At 35.9% G+C, this 23,788-nt stretch overlaps 4 protein-coding genes and 1 pseudogene across 10 annotated transcripts; 3 read left to right on the plus strand and 2 right to left on the minus strand.

Moving 5' to 3' along the window:
• Nucleotides 1-764: 764 nt before the first annotated feature.
• Nucleotides 765-5,415, plus strand: LOC111009385 (serine/threonine-protein kinase 52). 4 transcript variants are annotated; one of them, XM_022282452.2, is made up of 7 exons: nucleotides 765-894; nucleotides 2,030-2,513; nucleotides 3,067-3,188; nucleotides 3,508-3,716; nucleotides 3,820-3,994; nucleotides 4,472-4,606; nucleotides 4,859-5,415. In XM_022282452.2, the coding sequence occupies exons 2-7, from the start codon at nucleotides 2,186-2,188 to the stop codon at nucleotides 5,063-5,065; spliced, it is 1,176 nt and encodes a 391-aa protein (XP_022138144.1). In that variant the 5' UTR covers nucleotides 765-894; nucleotides 2,030-2,185; the 3' UTR covers nucleotides 5,066-5,415. The 4 variants fall into 4 exon arrangements, with proteins under 4 accessions (XP_022138144.1, XP_022138143.1, XP_022138145.1 ...); XM_022282451.2 differs by lacking the exon at nucleotides 765-894 and adding an exon at nucleotides 1,243-1,548; XM_022282453.2 differs by lacking the exon at nucleotides 765-894 and adding an exon at nucleotides 1,713-1,848.
• Nucleotides 5,416-5,765: 350 nt separating this feature from the next.
• On the plus strand, nucleotides 5,766-8,605 carry LOC111009484 (LOW protein: PPR containing-like protein). The gene has a single exon (XM_022282576.2). It carries the CDS (start codon nucleotides 5,978-5,980, stop codon nucleotides 8,507-8,509), a length of 2,532 nt encoding a protein of 843 aa, XP_022138268.1. The 5' UTR covers nucleotides 5,766-5,977; the 3' UTR covers nucleotides 8,510-8,605.
• Nucleotides 8,534-10,058, minus strand: LOC111009485 (protein RDM1-like; annotated as a pseudogene). Its single transcript, XR_015790797.1, has 3 exons — nucleotides 9,713-10,058; nucleotides 9,363-9,537; nucleotides 8,534-9,206 (listed from the first exon to the last, which is right to left on the minus strand). The product of XR_015790797.1 is annotated as a protein RDM1-like (transcript).
• Nucleotides 10,059-11,832: 1,774 nt separating this feature from the next.
• Nucleotides 11,833-13,620, plus strand: LOC111009234 (Pentatricopeptide repeat (PPR) superfamily protein). Its single transcript, XM_022282253.2, has one exon. The coding sequence runs from the start codon at nucleotides 11,833-11,835 to the stop codon at nucleotides 13,471-13,473; it is 1,641 nt and encodes a 546-aa protein (XP_022137945.1). The 3' UTR covers nucleotides 13,474-13,620.
• A 234-nt stretch (nucleotides 13,621-13,854) lies between these two features.
• ATSUV3 (ATP-dependent RNA helicase) lies at nucleotides 13,855-21,122 on the minus strand. 3 transcript variants are annotated; one of them, XM_022282251.2, is made up of 16 exons: nucleotides 20,711-21,109; nucleotides 19,939-20,047; nucleotides 19,187-19,308; nucleotides 18,869-19,059; nucleotides 18,223-18,363; nucleotides 17,818-17,940; nucleotides 17,508-17,585; nucleotides 17,083-17,251; nucleotides 16,159-16,271; nucleotides 15,946-16,026; nucleotides 15,423-15,488; nucleotides 15,235-15,299; nucleotides 15,030-15,075; nucleotides 14,834-14,950; nucleotides 14,311-14,402; nucleotides 13,855-14,223 (listed from the first exon to the last, which is right to left on the minus strand). In XM_022282251.2, exons 1-16 carry the CDS (start codon nucleotides 20,769-20,771, stop codon nucleotides 14,109-14,111), a joined length of 1,689 nt encoding a protein of 562 aa, XP_022137943.1. In that variant the 5' UTR covers nucleotides 20,772-21,109; the 3' UTR covers nucleotides 13,855-14,108. The 3 variants fall into 3 exon arrangements, 2 of the variants coding, with proteins under 2 accessions (XP_022137943.1, XP_087980042.1); XM_088123916.1 differs by lacking the exon at nucleotides 15,423-15,488 and having other exon boundaries at nucleotides 20,711-21,110; XR_015790796.1 differs by lacking the exon at nucleotides 13,855-14,223 and having other exon boundaries at nucleotides 15,041-15,075; nucleotides 20,711-21,122.
• Between the last annotated feature and the right edge of the window lie 2,666 nt (nucleotides 21,123-23,788).

Raw genomic sequence — 23,788 nt, forward strand, 5'->3', positions numbered from 1 at the left:
TTCAAACCAATGTTAAAATATAAATATACTCTTTTTGTTTTATTTTCTTTTGTAATATAAGTATTCACCATTGCACGTTGTTTATTTCCTAATTTAATTATTAAATTAAAATGGTATAAAAGTCTAAAGTTTTTTTTAATATATAATTTAATTAGGAATATAGTAGTATTTATTTTGAAGGTTATAAATCTAATATTTGAACTTTAATATATGCTGTCCGTATTTAATCTCTACTTAAAAAAGAAAACTATTTTTATAATTAAATTTTGGAGTGTGATTTTTAATATCTTTAATTAAGTGATAACATTATATGCCTTTTCTTATTGGAGGAATATGAAGCAAATTGGTAACGTAGACAAAATAAAGTGACATTTGTAAAATAGTCTCATGTTTATATATTTAATAAAATAAAAAACTAAAGAGTCAAATAAGGACCACCTTTATATATTTAATACTAAACAGAATTATGTGACTGACAACTTCCATCTTTTTAGCTTGTTATCTTGCTTATGGTTGATCTAATTTAAATAATTAATAAAGAAAGCACTTTTTTTTTTTAATTAATCTTTCTCAACTCTTCTATAATTACAAAACTAATTTATAATACCTAGAAACGAAATTACAAGATTAAAAGTGATTCATAAAGGTATAAAACCTTATCCTTTAGTGGTGATTTAAAAAAAGACAATAGAAGAAATTATGTTATATCATTTTTTTTAGCACAAGTTTATCTCTTTGATTTATTACAGGAAAAATATCTAAAACAAAAAGAATTTTTTCTTCATATATATATATTTTGAATGGGAGTGAAAGATGAGATAATGGTTGGATATGGGTTCTGGAATTAGGGTAAAAATCGAGGAGAATCTTGGTTCATCGGTGAGATACATACAGGTAATTTAGTTGAGATAGAATTTGATCTACGGTCTCTCTATAATCCTGTAAGTTTCACTAAATTTCGTAGAGACCTAACGAATTTGAAAGAGTCAGCGTCGATTCCGAGCCCTATATTGTAGGCAAATCCCCGCGCTTTTCTCCTCATCGTTCCCAAATTCCGTGGTGTTTGGATTCCCATTCCCATTCCTGGTTCTTCTTTTTTAGAAAATTTGGTTTTCGATTTTTGGTCGTCGTGGGATTCTGTATTCTTCCATAACCTTTTCGAGTCCTCTGGGTTTGCCGCCGCGAACCCATTTGGACCAACTGGGAAGGGAAGGGAAGGGAAGGGAAGGGAAGGGAAGGGAAGGGGGCCAAGAGATCAACGAAACCGAATCCTGTGTTTGAATTCTCTGCTTTCCTGATTGCGCCAATGGCGTCTCTATGATTTCGTTCTACTTCGTCGGCTTCTTATCCCTTAGCTTTGAATCCTAAAAGCTATGCCCCACTGACCGCCTGTTTCATGGTCGTCTTCCATCATCATTCGCCATCGTAGTCAACCTTTACGGCAGTTATCTTTTAACTATTCCTCTTTCGGAAGGATTCATTTTGGGGTTTGCGTTCATGCTTCTTGTTGGGCCTTTTTCTTTTCCGCGGGTTCGATTGTGCTGAGAGGTCATTACCATTATTGAATTGTCTTCTTCTTTTTCCCCACCTCGTGTTTTACCTTATTTTAAGTTTGTGGATGCTTGTTAGTCATGATTTGGGTCGTTTTCCGGAGGTTTACTTTTCTTTTTTTAATTGGAATTATTCTATTTTTATAACAAATTGGATTTTGAACTCTAGCGTCAACTGTTTCTTTTTCCTGATAGAGAAGAATAATCTTTTAGCTTCTCTATTCTGACTATTATTATTTCTGATAGCTACTTTTTCCAGAAGATTATTAATTTTTTGGGGTATTGGTCAACATTGGAGGTAGTTCCTATTTTTATTTGGTGGTTGTGTTGGAAATTTTGGTACTCTTGGATCAAACATCCCTTTTTGAAAAATTAAACCGCCTGTTGTTCCGAGTTAAACTTTCTTGCTGAAGTAGATTTAAATTGGGAGAAGCCTGAATTGGATCTTTTCTGGTTTCTCTATTTTTACCTTTTTACAGGTTGAAGGACGCTCTACCTCAATGGGAGTTATGAAAGACAACAAAATTCTATACAGTTCTTACTTTACTGGGCTGCGTCCTTCACCCTGTTAAAATTTTCAGGCTTAGGATTCCTTTGTATTCAAGGTGTTCTAGTTTTCTGTTTCGATCTTAGCTATGGATTCTAAAGGAAGAGACGATATTGGAGGTATTAAGACCCCAAAGGAGACAGAGAGTGAGGATAGAACTCTGAATTCAAAGGTGGCTGGTATGGGAAGCATTAGCAGCAAAGACATGATATTCAGAGCAGATAAGATTGATTTGAAAAACCTAGATATGCAGCTGGAAAAGCACTTGAGCCGGGTTTGGTCAAGGAACGTTGAAAACCAAAAGCCTAAGGAGGAGTGGGAGATTGATTTGTCTAAACTTGATATCCGATATGTTGTTGCTCATGGGACTTACGGAACAGTATTCAGGGGTGCTTATGACAATCAAGATGTCGCAGGTAAACATCCTTTTATTTTTCATCTTTTCTCTTTTAGTTTTACTTCTGCTTTAATTGCAGAGGTGAAGCAATTTATTGGAAACTGGTTGTTAAAATAATAGATACGTTTTTTGTTAAAGCCAAAAAGGGTAACATGATTTCTATTTACTTGTGAGTGGGCATTGGAAACTAATATGGGAATCTTGGAATTCTATACCTATAATTTAAAACTTCGGTGAATTTAGGATTTTGACATGATTTGTTTAAAGTTTAATTTGATAATAGACCCTTAAAAACGTGAAACACATTCTTCTTTGTCCATGAAAAAACGAGAAACCTTATGTGAGCCTGAAAATCATGATGCCCTACTTTTAGATGAGTTGGCATGATGTGGAAGAGTGGACTTAATTTCAAGCTGGGTGTTTGCTACTGATTACCTATTACATTGTTGCTTTATGTGAGGGGAACCGTATAATTCTTAATGCTGTTACTTTTTAATAATGAACATTTTATCCTTCTAAAAATTTTAGTTGATGTCAAATTGTAGCTGAACTGTACTTTTTCTTTATTATAGTGAAGCTATTGGACTGGGGGGAGGATGGTCTTGCCACAACTGCAGAAACTGCTGCTCTGCGGGCATCATTTCGGCAAGAGGTTGCTGTTTGGCACAAGCTTGACCATCCTAATGTTACAAAAGTACAAACTTCCTCCTCCTCTTCTGCTTCTTCAAGTTCTTATAGTGAATCGTTGATGTTCATGTACACATACTTAAAAGATGAAACATGATTGTTGTTTGCCACATTATTATATATATGAATTTAGCTTTTTCTGTACCTCTTTGGGATGATTTTTCTTGTACTTTGTGGAATGGAAAATCATTGAAGCTTTTCTTTACTCTTTTTATTTTGTTATTACTTTATTTATCATTATACTTTAGGTTAGAACTTTTCTTTTTCCTAATTTCTCTTTTTGTGACGAGTTATGTAATGATTATCCTTCTTATCTTCCATATCAGTTTGTTGGAGCTTCAATGGGAGCTACAAATCTTAAGATTCCTTCAAAAGGTTCTTCAATGGATGGTCAAAATTCGCTACCCGCAAGGGCCTGCTGTGTTGTTGTCGAGTATCTTGCTGGTGGGACATTAAAACAATACTTGATAAGGAACAGAAGAAAGAAACTTGCCTTTAAGGCTGTGATTCAAATAGCTTTGGATCTCTCTAGAGGGTAAGTCTCTCTCTCTCTCTCTCTTTTGAACAAGCCTCTGCTACTGTATCATCTTCTCTTATGTAGAAGAATTACCGATGACGATTATAACTAAATTTTACAGGCTTAGTTATCTACACTCTAAGAAGATTGTACACCGTGATGTCAAAACCGAAAACATGTTGCTAGATGTTCACAGAACTCTTAAAATTGCTGATTTTGGTGTTGCCCGTGTTGAAGCTCAGAATCCAAGAGACATGACTGGGGAAACTGGTACCCTTGGATACATGGCCCCAGAGGTAACTTTGCCATTCTCTTCTTAACATACGTGATAATTTGGCACTAGCCATGCTGTTTTATCATGTGTCATAGCTATTAGAACCGAAGACAGATATTCTAAAATTATAAATGGCTTTGATGTATTTGGAAGAAAGAATACCGATTTGAATTATTATGTTCTTCTGCATCAACTTTTTATCTCCTTGGAGGCTCAGTATCGATTTGCTCTCTATATCTGGATTTGTTTTCATTTTTGTGGCTTGTTCTACCTTGTGATTTGAAATGATGGAAAGAAAAGGTGAAGAACATGATTATGCAATCATTCTGAATGATTATCAAATAACTTTAGTCAAGGTGTGATTTCAGATGTGGTGGTATGCGCTAAAACATGTTGAGTTTCTGCTCAATGTAAATAATTATTGATGAGATATCATACCTCAATGTCTAGTTGCTGTGTAGTAGGAGCTAATAATGCCAATATTTTACCACATTTTTAGGTTCTTGATGGGAAGCCGTACAATAGAAGATGTGATGTCTATAGCTTTGGAATCTGCTTATGGGAAATTTACTGCTGCGATATGCCTTATCCTGATCTTAGTTTCGCAGATGTGTCATCTGCTGTTGTTCGACAGGTTCGGTGTTTCAGTTGTATTTAATGAAATATATCTCCTACGTCTCTTGTTCGTTGCCATTATCTTTATGTTTGTGAGGCAGGGTAGACAAATAAGAAATACAGGCTGCTTGAGTACATGAAAATAATATATACCGATGAACACGAAACTATAAAAACCCTGTCCCTTTTAATTACTGTTTTGCTTTGAATTCTATGTTTATGCATATTGTTCGTGAAGAAGATCTGAAGCATAAGCATTTTGTTTTGCCAGAATCTGCGACCCGAGATTCCGAAATGCTGTCCAAGTTCTCTGGCAAATGTGATGAGGAAATGCTGGGATGGAAATCCAGCCAAACGCCCTGAAATGGATGAGGTTGTCAAACTGTTGGAAGCCATTGATACAAGCAAAGGAGGGGGGATGGTTCCTGATGACCAAGCTGCTGGCTGCTTCTGTTTCGGCCCACCACGCGGTCCTTAATTCGTTTCAACTCATCGCTTTGAGGGTTGATGTAGAAATAAAGGAGTCAAAACTATGGTGGTTTTTGTTGCTTTTGCGCCTTGTGATGTGATATTTTGCTTGTAGATGCTGAAATATATGCTCTCAAATTGTGATCGCAGCTACTATCAATCTGTCTTTGCCTCAGAATTTGTGACTGAAGCATTCTCTTCCCAATAGTTTTGATTTATGGTTCTAAGAATTTGGTCATTGTTTAAACTTTAAACTTTATTTATGGTATAATGCATTTAGATTGTATAGACAAACAAAGCCCAATTGATTTTACACAGTTGAGATTCTCAATATTTAAATTTACTCTATTATTCATGGAAGTTTGTCTCTTTATTTACCAATAAGCGTGGGATGAATGTTTCTTTTTCTTTTTCCTTGAAAATACAACATTGCAATGGTGGGATGAAGAATTCAAACCTGAGAAACTTTCTTGTGTCTTAATTGTTGAATTATGTTTGGTTGACGGATTTTGGTGAATATTTTTTTAATTAAGGACAAAATATAATTCTAGTCTTTGAAATTTGGAGCATAAGTCCTAAAGTTTAGAAAGTGACATTTTTAGTTATTGAGGTTTATAAAATGGTTTTCAATGGTCTCGAAAATGCTTTGACAAATGTGTTTTTTGGTCGGTCCAAAAAGTGTCCCTTTTGAAACTTTAAGATTGGACAAACGAAAGAGAAAAAAAAAAGAAAAAAGAAGTCATTACTGGACGAGAAAAAACCAACTCAACAAAGATTTCATCACAATGTACTTCAATTACGAATAGCCCGAAGTGACAAAGGAGCTCCATTGAGCGATCAATGTAAAAGACGTTGTTTTGAATGCATGGTTACTTCTAAGTAAGAACTTCGTTGCGCAGTGCAACACCCATCTGACGCCATAATGGCCGCAAATCTTCATCCATGTCCTCCAGTCTCCGCCACGCCGAACTGCATCATACCCACCTCTCCGAACCACTCAAAGCATACCCCTTCCCACCATTTTCGAGGTGGGTTGTTCAGAAATTGCAAAACCATGGATGAGCTTCGACAATTGCACTGTTATGTCTCGAAGCAGGGCGTCATTCGTAAACAATCGGCTGTAACTAAGCTGATTTCCGCCTGCGTGGAAATGGGTACTTGGGAAAGCATGGATTATGCTCGAAAGGCATTCAATATCTTCGAGGAAGATGGCGAAGAGAATGTTACTCTTTTCATGTACAATTCGTTGATCAGAGGATGCTCTGCTGCAGGGCTTTGCGATGAAGCTGTTTCACTGTACATTCAGATGAAAGGGGCTGGCTTTTTGCCAGACAATTTCACGTTTCCATTTGTGTTGAGTGCGTGCGCTAAAGCTGCTGCGTTTTTACAAGGGGTTCAGCTCCATGGAGCTCTAATGAAGATTGGTTTGGAGGGAGATATGTTTGTTGCTAATTCTCTGATACATCTGTATGGGGAAGCAGGAGAAGTTTCATTCGCACGGAAGGTGTTTGATGGAATGCTCGAGAGAAATGTTGTTTCATGGACTAGCTTGATTTGTGGTTATGGTAGGACAGATTCTTCCAGAGAGGCCGTGGCTTTGTTTTTCCAAATGATCGAGGCAGGTGTTGGACCCAATTCTGTCACAATGGTGTGTGTGATATCGGCTTGTGCCAAGTTAAAAGATGTTGAACTGGCCAAGAGGATACATGCTTATATTGAAGAGTCAGAAATGGAGCTTAATACTCAAATGGTGAACGCACTTGTGGATATGTACATGAAATATGGAGAAATTGGTGCCGCCAAACGACTATACAATGGATGTGTTGATAAGAATTTGGTTTTATGTAACACAATCATGTCAAATTTTGCACGCCATGGTATGCCGAATGAGGTACTTGCTATCCTGGTAGGTATGTTCCGAGAAGATCTTCGACCAGATAGAGTTTCGTTGCTTTCGACGATCTCAGCATGTGGGCAGATGGGTGACTATCTACTTGGGAAGTGCTGCCACAATTATGCTCTAAGACATGGGTATGAAGCTTGGGATAACATTTGCAATGCAATGATTGATATGTATATGAAGTTTGGAAAACAAGAGCTAGCATGTAGAGTTTTTGATGGTATGTCTAATAAGACTATCATTTCATGGAACTCGTTACTCGCGGGTTATATAAAAAACAGAGATGTAGGGTCGGCTCGGGAGATATTCAATGAGATGCCTGGAAAGGATATTGTGTCTTGGAACACAATGGTAAATGCTTTGGTTCAAGAGAGCATGTTTAAAGAAGCAATTGAACTTTTTAGAGAGATGCAGACAAAGGAAATGGAAGCCGATAGAGTGACAATGGTAGAAGTTGCATCTGCGTGTGGATATCTCGGGGCTCTCGATCTTGCCAAGTGGATATATGCCTACATTGTAAAGAATAACATCTACTGTGATATGTTGCTTGAGACAGCATTAGTTGATATGTTTGCTAGGTGTGGCGATTCTCGTAGTGCAATGGAAGTGTTCGACAATATGAATATAAAAGACGTCTATGCGTGGACAGCAGCCATTGGAGCAATGACTGTGGATGGGAATGGAGAACGAGCTATAGAACTTTACAATGAGATGCTAAGGCAGGGGATAAAACCAGATCAAGTAGTATTTGTAAACATATTGACAGCTTGTAGCCATGGTGGTTTTGTTGAACAAGGGCAGTACATATTTGAGTCAATGAAGCAACATGGAATCTCTCCACAAATTGTTCATTATGGTTGCATGGTTGATCTATTAGGCCGTAAAGGTAAGTTAGAAGAAGCTCTAGATATTATAAAGAGCATGCCAATGAAACCCAATGGGATCATATGGGGATCTCTATTGGCTGCATGCCGTACCCATAAAAATCTCGATATGGCAACGTTTGCAGCTGAAAGGTTAGCAGAAGTGGCTCCAGAAAGGACTGGGATTCATGTGCTTCTATCAAACATATATGCTTCAGCTGGAAAGTGGGCCGATGTTGCGAATGTGAGGCTACAGCTGAGGGACAAAGGGGTTCAGAAAACGCCTGGTTCAAGCTTGATAGAAGTTGATGGAGTTATCCATGAGTTCACCTCAGGCGACAGATCACACCCAGAAAACTATGACATTGACATGATGCTAGAAGAAGTTACCTGCAGGCTTGGTGATGCTGGCTATGTTCCTGATCTAACCAATGTTCTGCTTGATGTAAATGAGCAAGAGAAACAATATTTGCTCAACCGACATAGCGAGAAGCTAGCCATGGCTTACGGGCTTATAAGTACAGAAAAACATGTGAGGATTCGTGTTATGAAGAATCTCCGAATGTGCTCAGACTGTCATGCATTTGCCAAATACATTTCAGAAGTGTATGGTAGGGAAATAACAGTACGAGATAATAATAGATTTCACTTCTTTCGACATGGGTCTTGTTCATGTGGTGATTATTGGTAACATAATTCTCGGATAGAACAGAACTGTAAAAGAAAATATGCATCTTCAAAAATTTTGATTTACATTCGTTCTATGCAGAACTTAAGGTTGTCTTTCTATCTGTAAGCTACAAAAGTAAATGCAATCAACTACTTCACAGATGGACAGCAATGATGGACATAAGCAGCAATGCTGGAACACGTTCTCTATCAGTTAATAAGAAACCTACAGATTTTAGAGAAACGCGACAAAAGAAAAATGCTGTTCCTATAACAATCACATTGTCACTGACTGGTAGCCTCCTAGAAATATGTTGTAATATCAACACAGACCATAATATAACTGGAAGCAGCTTTCATAGTTGGGGGAAAATGGAGTCAACATACACATGGTGCATTGCGTCTGATAGCCAAAGTTTAGGAACGTGATGATGGGATGAGGTGCGCCTATGAATCTCTTCAACCATCCATACGGTTGCTTCGGCTTTACTCGGATGAATTACAGAATCCAATGGCTTATATTCATCCAAACTTACGAATCTTAATTGATCCCACTGTTTTAGTTGAATATTAGTCAGGTAATGCAAAGGCTGACCATATAGCTGCTTTATAGATTTGCCCAATCCCATCCATGTTGTAAATGGTATTACAGAACCACGGTGTGCTGGAATTGGTATGTCTCATGTATTCTTGATACATTTCTGCCCTTTTAGTAAAACCTGCATCATTTCATTAGAAGACATTTTAAAGATCTTTCTCAGAGCTTATGAATGTGAAAAATTAATGTATGCAGCAGCATTGATTATTAGGAATTCTGAATTGGTCTCGTGCAGTACGTTGAATTGTCGATCTAACGAAGACAAAGGTCAAATTACATTCAGATGTGATTCCTTTGGCAGGGATTTTCAAATCATCCATCGAAGGCTTGAACTCAAACCCATCATTTTGACCTCCTATTTCTGAATCAGAGGAAGAAGATTCACCTGATGAAATAATATCCACTTGTTCGTTCCACGGCATTGGCCTCTTCATATTGTAAAGAATGTAATTCTGGAGAAAACAGATCATGGATCAGTAACCATGCTGATTAATACACAACAGCCAACCGTCACGATTTAAAATTCCACGTGATTATACAGAGTGTCAAAAGATTGCCATTGAGGTGGAAAAAAAACTGCACAAATGCCTAACAAAATTTCAATCACAGAATTGGGTTTAATCATACAATTCAATTCTGGGTCCTCACAGAAACAACTTCTCAACCCCATCGCTATCTTACTATTACACATCTCCATTCTCAAAGCCCACCTCTCGCATGCAACTACTCGAGCAATGCCCTCAGTTTCAGACGCACTCAGAATATTAGCAGTGCACTCAAATAACAATCGATATCTAGGGTAATCTCAGAGGAACTAATGAGATTCTATTACGACGCTGCAGCAAACGATAGACGTGCATCCCTCTTAGCAACATTCTGGCAATTCCTCCAATTATGGGACAATTGCAATTAACATTTCAAACAAACAAAGCTCAGCAATCGTTGATAGAGAGAGAGAGAGAGAGCGCGGAATTGATCATGTGTACCTTCGTAGATAGAGAGAGAGAGCGTGGATTTGTAAAGCTGAAGCTGTCGTTGGATGTGGGTTTCGCAACGGATACCCAATAAAAGCTCAGCAATCCAACAAACTCAAACCCATCGAGGGACCAGAGACCCCTTTTGGGGTTTGCGGCGTTTTGCCTCCGAGTCCGGGCGATGGGAGATCAGAGATGTTTAGCATCGGTTCGAAAGCCCGGTCCAACATCTCCGGTCAGATATTTAGCATTGGTTCAAAAGTCCGGTTCATATGATTTTATTTTATGTTTATATAGTTTAGTAGTAAATAAAATAATGTCTGTTAGTCTAAAATGAGTATAACTAAACTGACATATATCTCCAACCAAGAGATTGTGAGTTCGAACTCCCACCCCACATGTTGTACTAAAAAAAATGATGTCTATTAGAAAGTTGTGAGTTAGAATTCCTAATCCTATATATCATATTAAAAAATGATGTCAAGATGCCATTAACCTTTTAAAATTAAAAAATTCTAATCTTCACCCCATTCAAGAAATAAATGATAGAAATTTTGTTTCAAAATATTGGTATTTTTTTATTTTTATTTTTTTACTTTTAAATGTAGTTCATTGTTGAGGGGCACCTATATAATAACGCCATATTATCTAATGCAAGCTTTAAGTGAGAGAACTTATTTGATATACTTTTATGTAGTCATCCCTTTCATCTTCAAAAGGAAAAAAAGGGAAAAAGTTCTCTCTTGAGTGCAAGTTTGTTTAGACTCTCCATTTAAATCTCATGGTTTAAACATTCTCGAGTTACCTGTATATTTTCATTTTCAAACTATTTGAATTTTATATTGATAGAAGGAACATTTCGACATTAATTTCAAAACAATTGTAAAAGTATAAAACATCAGTAAAAATTATTCAACCAATTTTTTCTAACTCCTCAATCAATTTTCTCTTAAATTCCTCAAGCATAAACTAAAATGCAAAGGAAGAAAATGCATGAGGTTAGGTTTCAATAGATGAATTAAATTTACTCAAACCCATTAGCTTAAACACTTAGATTCATTGGTAATTTATTCATATTTTAGATGGTATCAGAGTAGGTCTTGTGTTCAAACTATTGTATTGTTATACAGTGAGATGTTATATAGTGGGAGGAAATGTTAGATATCTATAAATGAATAGTTCTTTTAATAATATTTGCGAATGTCACTCAAGCCAGCTTAAGTCAAATATTTAAATCTCCAATATTTTATCTTAAAAAAACATATAAGATTTTAGATTTCAATATCATAGTACATGACCACGAAAATAATACAAACGGAACATAATACCTATTTCGTAAAAATTCAAATATTAAAATATACAATTTTAAAGTTTACTACCAAAATAATAATTATTTTTTAAATTCAGAAACTAAATTAAAAATTTTTAAAAGTATTATTTTACTATTTTAACATTTTCGTTAAATTTTAGTTACGGACAAAATTTCAAGCCAAACAGACCCTAACTCAGTTCAACTTGTCAAACACATCTTTCCATTAAAAGATTAGAACTTTCCGATCCGTTGAACTAAAAATAAATAAAGAAATAAATTTTGGGATTTACCTCGGGTCGAACCGGACCCGTCCGGAGTTTGGTTAAATACCAGTCGGGTCTCGCCGTTTCGCCGTCAACCTGTGGAGAAGGCCAAATTTCCATGGCCAAAGAATCTCGCCTTCACTGAGCACATATATATAAATATTCTGTTCTTCAATAAGCCGGAGTTTATTCATAATAATGGCATCACAATCACAAATTCGCATAATCTTTCACTTCCGGAAGTCGATTCGCACCTGTTCCTCGGCCAAATCTCTCTGCACCATCAGCGGATCGACCCAGGCCTCTGACTCCGAGTCCCCCGAGCTTCCGGACTGGTTCAAGTTCTTCGATTCTAAAAACTCCTCACATACAGATGCTGATGACGATGTCTTCGTTATTCCTCCATTGGCGCATTGGCTTGATTCCCAAAGGCTTGAAGCCCACAGTAACGTTGTTAAGAAGACACTTAACCAGGCGAGTGATAACGAAGTCGATAAAGTAAGTATGATGCTGAAGAATCGATACCCATCACCGGAAAACGTTGCGGAAGCTTTGAATGGAAGTGCTTACAGAGTATCAAACACATTGGTTGCACAGCTTCTGAAGAGATTTGGGAATGATTGGATCCCTGCTTATGGTATTTTCAAGTGGGCAAAAGAACAAACACCTTATAGGCATTCGCGTGAGTCGTATAACTCCATGGTAGACATCTTGGGGAGAGCTAAAAGGTTTGGACTGATGTGGGAATTAGTGGATGAGATGAGTCGTTTATCTGGGTATGTGAGTTTGGAGACGATGAGTAAGGTCATTAGGAGACTTGCGAGGGCTGGAAGGTATCAGGAGGCAATCGAGGCATTCCGGAGGATGGAGAAATATGGCGTTGGCAAGGACACAGCAGCCATGAATGTGTTGATGGATGCATTAGTCAAGGAGGGCAGTGTTGAAGATGCCCACAATGTGTTTGAAGAATTGAAGGGTTCAATACCTTTCAATTTGACCTCTTTCAACGTTCTAATTCATGGGTACTGCAAAGCTAGGAAGCTAGATGAGGCATGGAAGATAATGGATGAAGTTGAGAAACATGGACTCGAACCTGATGTGATTTCCTATACTGCTTTCATTGAAGCTCATTGCCGCGACAAGGACTTCCGGAAGGTGAATAAGATTCTGGTGCAAATGGAACAGAAGGGATGCAGGCCTAATGCAGTAACTTTCACCATTATAATGCATGCTCTAGGGAAGGCAAAACAGTTAAATGAAGCTCTAAAGATATATGAGAAGATGAAGAAAGAGGGGTGTGTGCCTGATAGTTCCTTCTACAGCTCTCTGATATTCATTCTTGGTAAAGCTGGTAGGCTCAAAGATGTTAAAGAGATAGTAGAAGACATGACAAAGCAGGGAGTTAATCCAGATGTGTTGACATATAACACTATAATATCTTGTGCTTGTGCGCATTCGCAGGAAGAGACGGCTCTAAGATTGCTGCAGAAAATGGAGGCAGATTCGTGCAAGCCAGACCTCAAGACTTACCACCCTTTATTGAAGATGTTCTGCAAAAAGAAGAGAATGAAGGTGCTAAAGCTTTTGTTAGATCACATGTTCAAAAATGATGTGAGTATTGAAGCTGGGACTTACTCGATTCTGGTGCGTGGGCTGTGCGATAATGGGAAACTCCATCTTGCTTGCTCGTTCTTCGGGGAAATGGTGTCGAAGGGAATGATTCCTAAAGACTCCACATTCAAGATGTTGAAGGAAGAACTTGAGAGGAAAAGTATGTTAGAAGAAATTAAAATAGTTGAGAAGTTGATGTCTTATGCAACAGAGCAAGATCAGAGCTAAAGATTGAGATTTGTACCAGAGCAATTTGCTGATCCAGACCATTTTCAAAATTGGTGCTCTTACGAGAACTTATCTATTTACAGTGTTATTAGAGAAAGGACTAATGCAAACAAATTTGAATACAAATCTTTATATTCAAATGCTGCCCATGTTGGGTGTAACAATATAATCTACATCGACATTATGTACACCATTTTAAAATAACATGAATATAATGCACAATCATAGAGTATAAAAATGAATTCACATCTACATTAAATTTGTGAACATCTTAAATCACTATCTCGCCATTCATCATAAACGGACAGGACAATCAATATTCATGAATTGGAAATGTAAAAGATCCATGTCTCTCCATAGAAATATTATAGGGAAGAGGTATACAAAAATCTTCCTTTTGAATCAAGTTCGCAATAAACTGCAACTAATGGTAAACAGAATCACTCGTGTAAACATATTTACCAGCAAGATTTATACAGCAACTCAATAAGGAAACCTACGTCTAATTGGATTGGTTAAAATTTGGAAAGCAACAGACTTTCTGCTTGATGAGGCTCTTTTCTATGTATACATTAGTGGGGTAAAGAAAACTCAAAATTCTCAGCTTTTAAAGCTACTACTATGCAACGAATATCTCAGAGATATCGTTTAACACTAGAGGATAGGAGGGACCTTGAGCGGATATTCGACTTTAATTGCCTTGTTCTTGGTCTTTGCCATCCTATTCTTCCTAAAAACTCCTCGATCAGCCTGGTATAAGAATATGAAGCAATTAGAAATCATGAAACATGAGCCAGGATAAAACTATATGTTACTGGAGGACTTTGGGTGTCATACATGCTGCAAACTGACTTCTGTGCAGCTGCCAATTCACGGTCTGGGAATGATTCCTCCAGTCGAAAACTCAACCAAACATAGAGATCCAAAACCTTCAAATCCAATAGCAACAGATGTAAACTCATCATTTGGCAGTAGACTACATTTCAGGAAACATTTCGCCACGTGGACTTGAACAAAATGAAATTGAGAACAAGCAATAAAAGTAAGCTAGCTATAAACCATTTATCATATAAATAATGAAAATCTCTGCCTCAATTTTCCTTTGTGGGATGAGGGTGGTGGCTTGCATAAACAGTTATAACATCATAGTTTATAAGCTAACTAATTGGTGTAATGGAGTGATTTCAACATCTACACTACATCCATATAAACGATTTAAACAAACCAAAAGGTTCAATTTCCATCAATCACCTGGAAACTTCACATTTGTTCAAGAATATTGGGAGAGAGAGAGAGAGAGAGAGAGAGAGAACTAGAGGACCTCTTGCCTCAAAGCAAGGAGCTTATAACTATATTTCACCTTGTGAATGGACTCCAGCTCCTTCAGGGCAGCTTGTGTTTGTGGCACTTGAAGAGTTCCTGCTGTAAATATTTCTCGTAGCCGAACAATGCCTTTATTTGCATAATTTTGAGCAAACTGCTTCATCATGCATTTAAACATATAAGTTGCCAGTTGATGAAAATAGAATATAACAAGAAGCATGGATTAATTAGACCTGTGTAAGACCTTGGGATGTAATATCATCAGCCATGTCCACAGGGCTGCATTAAAAAAGGGGGACCAACTGACATTAGTTTAAACGAGTTTGCGATAATAGATTAAAACTACTACACTTTGTCAAACTAAAACTTCCTTCTATAAAAACTAAAAAGGCCCAAAACTGGCGAATGACTGAAAACGAGATTCACTTTTCCTTTTACCTGATACAGAAAAGGTACTTGTCGTGCAAACTGAGGGGCATCTCATCAAGGACGGCAGCAACTTTCTGATTCCAAGACACATATTACAACATGAAAAAGATTAAGGAAGTGTTACCAAGAGAGGAGAACCTACAAAATTGAATAAAATTCCTGTTTTCAACAAGACATCATCCAGTAGACAAACATACCAACATTTCTTCACAGTCAGAAATAAAATAATTTTCAGATAATTTAGCATTATCAACAAAGTGCTCCTGCATAAAATATTAAAGTTACAAAAAGATGTTAGTCATAACTATGTCATGAAATGAAGAAAAACCATAATCTTTCAAAATGCTCTGCTCTTGTAACAAATGCATTTCATGTGTACACTAAAAACCAGGCTACCGACCTAAAGGAGCAGAAAGTCAACAACTTGCCTACGTTCCTTGTGTTGAGATGCAATGAACTAAACCCAATCAAATATTTCCAACTAAGGTTATACAATTAAATTCCGCAATACAAATAACTAAAGATCAAGGTTAACTACTTCTGGGAAGTTGATCAAACTATGTCACGTCAGAACCACTCCATGAAGTTTCGTACCTCATGGATGCATGAGATGCATAGGTATCTATGAACCTTAAATATTAGGTACTCATGATTACTTACTGGACAGAACGCTTGGTATAAATATACAAATAACAACAAGAAGGTCAAGCAGCAACCTACCAGTATCTGCCGCAGGCCATTTTCTGGGTGTAGACGGGAATATAAATACATGAGCTCAAAAGTTGGAAATAGCCCAGCTCTCTGCATTTTTGAGTTTTCATAGTTTGAAGAAATATGATAAAAAAATTTAAACCATATTCTTTAGATGATTTGAAAAAATAACACCAAGCCAATTGATTGCATCGAATCATTTATTACTAAATAAAAGATCACCTCTATAGTGGGAGACGCAGACTTTAGTGATGAATGAAGTAAGGGTAAATCATCTCCATTTATACAAGTTACTTCGCCAATGGGAAATTTTGATCCATACCTGCCAGCTCTACCTAAATACAAAAACAGAAATATTTCTGAATCATACAGCATGTACAAGGAATTATGGAACAGCTGAAATCAAATTATTGATGTTTGACTTTGAACAATTCGATGAAAGTATTTTGATAGCAACTAACGAAACAAGATGATACATGCATCCAACCAACAATAGATGAGCCTATCCTTAGGACCCCAAATTTGTTCAGACCCTGATCTCATAAAATAGCCTACATCTTCCATTCCAAAAATGGAGTCAATAAGGTTTATACCAATTCATATGGAGTAAAGATCATCGAGATCAACTATATTAAGCGTGAAGATATAATAAGACCTCATCGAGGAAAGAGACTGGCTAACAACTCCACATTAAAAACAATATGGTAACCTAGAACCTTGAATAAGTTTAAACTTGGTCCTTTTTGAATGAATGTGTTACTGGGTTTCTTATCAAAAATAAAAAAAATTAAGTTTCAAACTTGGTCGAGCAAATCTGAAAGAAATACCTTAACTAGTAAGGAGAAATAGTTGATTGTAAGTAAACATATTAAATAGAGTTAGTATCAAGTAAAGTTGAGAAATTAAAGTGTTTTAGTGGGTATTAATGTGTTACAAGCATTCAAACTCCACTCCATGCCCTTAGCAGACATAGCTTCCAGTTTTCTGACTATCCACTAATTTCTACTGTATTTTGATGGCAGACTGATGGTATCCGTATATAATCTGTAACCTAGAGCAAGTTACAGCGTTTTCTGCCCAATTGTTCAATCAGATATACTCAAGGTCTTAATTGAAGTAGTCGAATTAAATGGAGTTCAGACTTACCTGCAATCTGTTTGATCTCTGGTATAGTAAGCTCCCGCATTTCAAAACCATCAAATTTCTCCATAGTTGAAAATATGATCCTCGAGATGTTCAAATTAAGACCCATCCCAATGGCATCGCTAGCCACCAGCACATCAAACTCACTGGTTGTATCATTGAACATTGTTGCCTGCAGTTCTAAAAGCATCTCAACTTAGTGAATCCAAGGTTGCCAATATACAACCACTAAAGTTCGAAGTTCGAACATGGAGCAAAGTGGTTAGTAGCAGAAAAATTTTAAGAGAGAGAGCATGTAACAGACACAAGAAAGATGGTCAACAACATAAGAGTATCAGTAATGGAACTAATCTATGAAATAGGAAAGCACAGTTATTTTATTACCAAGGCAAGTTAATGTTTTATCATAATCGGGCAGATGCTAATACCTGCCTCGTTCGAGTTTCTGGTGGTAGTGAACCATAAACTACAGAGCAAAGATGTCTACTGTCACTTTCAATTTTTTTCTGGCAAAGAAAGAGAACAAAAACAGTTAAAGAGTTTAAGTTGGAGGTACAATGCTAAGAAGTTATAGCAAGAATTGTTGTAGCTAATAAGCGGTAAAGTAAAAGGAGGGAGGGATGGAAATAACTTTAGTGTCAAAACAATACTGGTAAAAGTTGAGGATAAGTAATTATCAAATGAAGTTTTCGAGGCAGTGAAAAGAATAAGTATTAGATAAGATAAAGAGAAACTGACCTTATAGCCATATATTTTACGACGTGAAAAGGTAACGACACAATCACCCGTCCTAATATTAGAATAGGGTCCAAGTGGAACTTTCATTGGAATCAGAGGTGAAAGTCTCTCATAGTATTGTACCTAAAGCAAAGAAAGAGCTAGAAAGCTTTACAAAACAAAAATATGAATATCATGTAGAAGATAATTATCAACTTGAAGTCTTGAACTATTAAAATCGATGGAAAGAGAATAGTCAGATATCAATAATAGCACATATCGTTCAAATTCATGTGATAGTTTGATAGATATAACCGTTGACTTTGTTGCATGATATAGTAAACACTACAGAGTAACACTTATAATTTTTTTCTATCACAAGTGGCAACAATGAAACGAAACGTATACAGAGAACAATTTTCTTACCTCGATATCATCACCAGTTACTTTTAGAATTTCCTGAATAAGAGGTACAACAGCTGCATCTCCACAAAGGTGAAGCTCATCAGCACAAATTCCAAGTAGTGCACGTGTAAATGAATATCCCCTTGTCTTACATCCCAACATCTAAAGAAGGAAAACCAGTAACCATAAGTTCAAAACTTCAACATTTTATTTCAACTAAAAGTTTACAAGTCAAGTCCCAATTATCCTCAACTACTTTCTGAAAAAGATCCATTTATCAATATTGTTACCATTAATAACACTTTTAATAATTGAATACATGTAGAGAACTTTAGATAAAGCAAAAAAAGAGCTTAAAGAACTCCATTACTTCAAATATAACCCAAAATCAATGTAAATCTTATCCCTTGCATAAATATTCTAAAAACTTCGAACAGAAGAGACACAGCACAGAAAAAACATAGAACTTCAATTATGCATCATAGTTGAGCATGCCAGACATAACAAGTGAGTGATATAAGCATACAACACGTCAACCACTACATATAACAAGCTACAATTTCCACCACTAGCAGTTTCTACTGGACAGAACAACCTTAATTGAAGTATTGGCAGAGTTTCTATGTGGTTGACCCAAATTCCTAAGAATGAACTCTAGTGGACATGCCTGAATTTCATCAATAACTGCACAACTGTAGTTGGAGGTTACATCAGCCATCTCAACAGTCACAGCCCTGTGTTTTGCACCATCAACTTCCTCTTTTTCTTGTCCTGTGATCAAATCACAAGGAATTTTTGCCTTATTCAACCGCTTAGCCACTTCCCAAGCCAACAATCTCAGGGGACCACAATATATGCCTGCATAAGAAGACAAAAGCAGGGATTCAGAAGATATCCATGACATGAAGAAGTTTCTCCATGTAAAACACTGAATAGAGAGATTAATAAACTAGAAAAGTAAATTCATGAAATGGTTGCTACGTACCAGAACCACTTGATTCAAGCCTCTTCAAAGCATTGTGAGTTTTGCCACTATTAGTTGGACCCATGTGCAAAAAAATTTTGCGATGTTTCCTTCTTGCATTTGGATACCATGAATGGGGACGTCTAAGTAGGGGTAACCCAGTTAGCAATTAATAAACTGAGGAATGACTGTACCTCTTGCAAATGATTTACGAGAAATATAGAAGGATGAACATTGGAAACTTATTGGTCGCATAAACATAAGAGTATGGAGAACTCTCGACACAAACAAACAGTAGGAAAAACTAGACACTTCTAAACCTTCCGTCTTAAATAGGTATGTAAGAATGAGGCATATTTGAACAGAGACATTTGTTGGAGTTTTCACCACATTGTAGCTAATCTGCCATGGCTGTTCGATTCAGGTCTAAAAAAGTATCTCTCTGTATCAATTGTATGCTAACTATTGATTAGTAAAAGTGATAGAGGTAGCAAACTAGCAACCATATCGAGGCAGACACATCAAATATTTTCTCTTCTGGTAGGGGTTGCACATCAATAACTGCACAACTTTTAAAATCTTCTGATAGACTCAAACCGACACAACCACTGAGAACATCATTAAGATACCTCAACAGTTGAGAATGCTGCGCAAAGTAAACGTACAATGTATACAGAAGTTAAATGCTTAAATTCTAAATTTCATGCAGCTTAAGTCTAATAGGTTCTTTTTTTAAAAAGAAAAATTATGAGAAACAAGTCTAATAGTCTTACGTCAAGTCTGTGAAATCAAATTTATCGGCACTGCTGTAGATACTGTACTGCCTACAGCCAAAAGGTCCAAAGTTCAATTTGAAATCCTTGCTTAGTGCCCCCACAAAACCTGCCAAAAGTAGAAAAGAAAAATGCTTTATGCAACACAATGAGGGTGTGGTATTTGCTATGTTATAGCACTGGAATGTTTTATTCTACATGCTTAATGGTACGCGCACCAGTGACCTAATAATGCCAAAACTGTTTCCGAACACTTCTTTTCTCGAGTTCCTTCTAATATTTACCAGAAAAGCTATGTTCGGATTGGTAGCTGACAAAGTCATCCAATTGTAGGAAACACAATTCCCCCTCAATTGAGCATTTTAACAAGTTTTAGGTTTTCCCAATATCCATTGCTAAAAAAAGAAGAAGAAGAAGAAGAAGAAAACACCTTTTCTTGGATAGAAGAACCACGAAGGAAATATTACCCATAACAATTTTGTTAGCCTAATGTAAAAACAGAATAACTCTTCAAACATCAAGAAATTAAACACAAAAACGCCATATAAAAATGCTTCTCCACATCCATTCTCTCAGAATGAAAGCCAGAATCAAATCCACCGTCAACTGGGCTAGAAAAAACTTAACAGAAACTACTCGATACTTCCAAGAAAATATTTCGACGTCATTTGGTTTCAATCAATAATCTATCGACAACACTGCAAACGAAGTAGACAGACAGAGAACGCAACAAACATGGTAAATGACGGAAAGAGACGGCTGAGAATCGAACCGGAGAGAACAGAAGAACCCGCCGGGGAGAAAAGCTTGCGGCAGAAATGCATCGACGCCATTGTCAGCTACGATGACAAACATGTTCCAACACGCATGGGGTCGCTAGTAGAACTTGAGCGGGGATCAAAACGAAGGAAAACATGTGGTCAGCTGAAAATCGCGAAGGTTTCTTCGATTGCCACTCCAATTCCGAAACTCATTCCCAGAATTCTCGGAGTTCCGTAGGTCTTCCTTCCATTGACACGCAGACTTCGGGTCCTGAAACCTTCAACCGAATGACTTCCAAGTTTCTACTGCTCGTTTACTCCATGGCCAATGCAATTGCGGACCCCTGCAATAATATGCAAAATTGGGACATTTTCGGTTAATGGTGAATTTGCCTCACAAAAATATGCTAACTGCTGAGTGAAATTATCAAAGAAAAAAAAAAACAAACGGAATTTTGGGTAACTTTGAGGTTAAAATCAAAATATAATTTCTTTGACTTATTTTAATCTCTATATTTTTTAATTCAAGATGTTTATTTATTTTTAATCGTTGTTTAACTCCTAAATGGAACATTATCATTTGTTCCATTCGGTAGTTCAAGTATCTTTGTAATGATATGATATTGTCCGTTTTGGATATAACACCGACTTTGCTTTGGGTGATAAAAAATTGTTATCATCTATATACTATAAATTATGTTCTTCTCTAGTAAATATGAAACTTTGTTTGCTTACCACCCAACAAATAATAATTGTATCATTAAAAATGTCAAAATTTATCTAGTGAAACCAAAATATAGGTCTCTAAATTTATATGATCCAATAATTAATCAAAATTAAAATTTTTATAAAAGGATCTATTCTAGAAATAACAATAGTTCATGTTTGACTATTACCTTAATTATAGTATAATTTATTTTAGTACAATAAGAGAGAGGAAATTTGAACCTCACTTTTCTAAATTTATTGAAGCAAGTAATTTATTGATTTTGTCACAATCATCTAACTTCTTTATTGAAATTATTTATCTTGTAATTATTTTGCATTTAACGAATTTTTTAGTACAGGATAATCAATTGGAAGACGAGGCAGATGAAAAAACTACTTCTGAATTCGTGCAAAAAGTGATTTTATAATATTTTGGAGTACCAAAATCACTTCCCTTCCTCTTTTTTGTATTAAAAAAAATTACTTCTCTTTTCACGAGTCATAACTTGATTTATTAAAATAATTATTTTAAATTGATTTTTAAGGTATTACTTAAATGGTATTTTGAAAAATTATACTTAAATCTCTTTTTCCAAAATCAATAATTCTACCATTATTCCTAAACACACTCTTAACTCATTCTACCGTCACTTCCAAGTACATTTTAAAGATCGTTTGATTGGAGGGTTTAAGAGGGAGGAACGGGCTTGGACATATAAAACCCACGTTTGGTTGGAGATTTGAAATGATATGCTTGGAAAAACTCTTTTCCCAGACATCATTAACACGTTAAATTATCCTGCCAAAAAAGATGGGTTTTCTCTTCAGCCTGTCTCTCCAAAAAAATTCTCCCTCTCTCCTCTAAAATTATCTCTCTCTCCTCTTCCTCTTTAGTTGCCTTCTTTTTTCGTTTATTTTTTTTTTTTTGCTATTTGATTTTTTGGTTTGTGCTTTTTTTTTCGTTTTTTCTACTATTCATTTTTTCCTGGGTGCTTCGTTTTCATATTTTTTTCGTTTATTTTTTTCTCTATTAATTATTTGTTGTTTTAATTTCTGACAAAAACTTAAGTTTTTTTCTACCCTTTTGAGCAACAAATTAACTCTCTGCCCCTTAAAAATGTTAAAATAAAATTTTAGAACTACAAAATAAAAAAATGTTTAGAATTATTCTTTTAATAATTTAATTTAATAAAAATAAATTAATTACAAATTATTTATTTAAAATTATCTGAGGTAAATTAATGGTTGAGAGTTGATTTTGATTAATTTTAAAACAAATATGACATCATTTCCTTCCACAATAAGCATATTAATCCTTTACTCTCATAAAATTCTGTTAACATTCCTCTACACAACCAAACACAGTTATCTTTGATTCTCAATTATTTTATTCCCAAGCAACTTAATCCCAGACATCTTAGCTACATATTTTAAACCTTCAACCAAACGGCCCCTAAGTGTTGTTATCTTCAAAACCATTTTTAAGTAACCAAAATACTAACAACATGTTTACGAGTGATTTTGACATCATCAGAATTATTTTTACCATTTTTTAGAGTCACTTGTATATTATTGTGAAATATTACAATTTTAAAAGGAAGTGATTATTGCGATGAACAAGTTGATTTTGGCACGACGAAAATCACTTTCAAACATACCTTAATATTTTAAGGTAACATAAAAATGATTTTTGTTAAGTCAAAATCACTCTACCTAAAAAATGTTTAAAATGGGCTAAAAATATTTTTCATCAAAGGTCATTTCAACCTCAGACTCAACTCTATCCAAACTAATAACATGGCTACGAAATTTCGCATTCAATTTCTAACGAGTACCCATATTACGATAACTACTAGACTTTACTGTGTCCATAAAACCACAGAGAACAAAGTGGGAATGAAAGGAAAATTTTCTTTGCCTGATCATCGCCATGGCCTATTGATAAAAATTATATATAAACATTATAATACTATGTTTAATTTTATGTCAACAATTAAGCTAGCGGCGGTCGGAGCAACCCTATTCTCCAACTAAACAAACATCCTAAAACTATAAGAAAAGTACCAACATCGTGGGTCCACCAAAAACTTTCAGCCCAATTAAAACGATGGGCCTACCTGGAAGAATTCCCAGCGCAAAAGCCCGTCAAGAGAATGGGCCCAAATTCTCGGCCCATAATGATTTTGTACTTAATTATGTAAAAAATGCGTAAAATAAAACAACTCAATGTTGAAATAATTTCTTAAAAAGGGAAAAAAAAATAATAATACAATGATGATGTTTGGAGGAGCATGCTCGGTGTGCTCGGCCCATTTTCACATGATTAGCGTGCGGGTGGAAAGGCTTTTATTTATTAATTAATTAATTAATTTAGATTAATA

This window comes from Momordica charantia (assembly GCF_013281855.1).
Source record: "Momordica charantia cultivar OHB3-1 chromosome 5 unlocalized genomic scaffold, Mcharantia_2.0 BLBB01000005.1, whole genome shotgun sequence".
NCBI lineage: Eukaryota > Viridiplantae > Streptophyta > Magnoliopsida > Cucurbitales > Cucurbitaceae > Momordica > Momordica charantia.

Excerpts from the sequence above, each read along its gene's own strand:
- LOC111009484 (XM_022282576.2), top strand. The coding sequence starts at position 5,978 with ATGGCCGCAAATCTTCATCCATGTCCTCCAGTCTCCGCCACGCCGAAC.
- LOC111009385 (XM_022282452.2), top strand. The coding sequence starts at position 2,186 with ATGGATTCTAAAGGAAGAGACGATATTGGAGGTATTAAGACCCCAAAG. Across the intron at positions 3,189-3,507 it reads ACCATCCTAATGTTACAAAA|TTTGTTGGAGCTTCAATGGG; the intron begins GTACAAACTTCC and ends CTTCCATATCAG. Across the intron at positions 4,607-4,858 it reads CATCTGCTGTTGTTCGACAG|AATCTGCGACCCGAGATTCC; the intron begins GTTCGGTGTTTC and ends TTGTTTTGCCAG.
- ATSUV3 (XM_022282251.2), bottom strand. The coding sequence starts at position 20,771 with ATGGCGTCGATGCATTTCTGCCGCAAGCTTTTCTCCCCGGCGGGTTCT. Across the intron at positions 19,309-19,938 it reads TTTGATTTCACAGACTTGAC|ACGTCCCCATTCATGGTATC; the intron begins GTAAGACTATTA and ends ACCCCTACTTAG. Across the intron at positions 16,027-16,158 it reads CTGCGTCTCCCACTATAGAG|AGAGCTGGGCTATTTCCAAC; the intron begins GTGATCTTTTAT and ends TCAAAAATGCAG.
- LOC111009234 (XM_022282253.2), top strand. The coding sequence starts at position 11,833 with ATGGCATCACAATCACAAATTCGCATAATCTTTCACTTCCGGAAGTCG.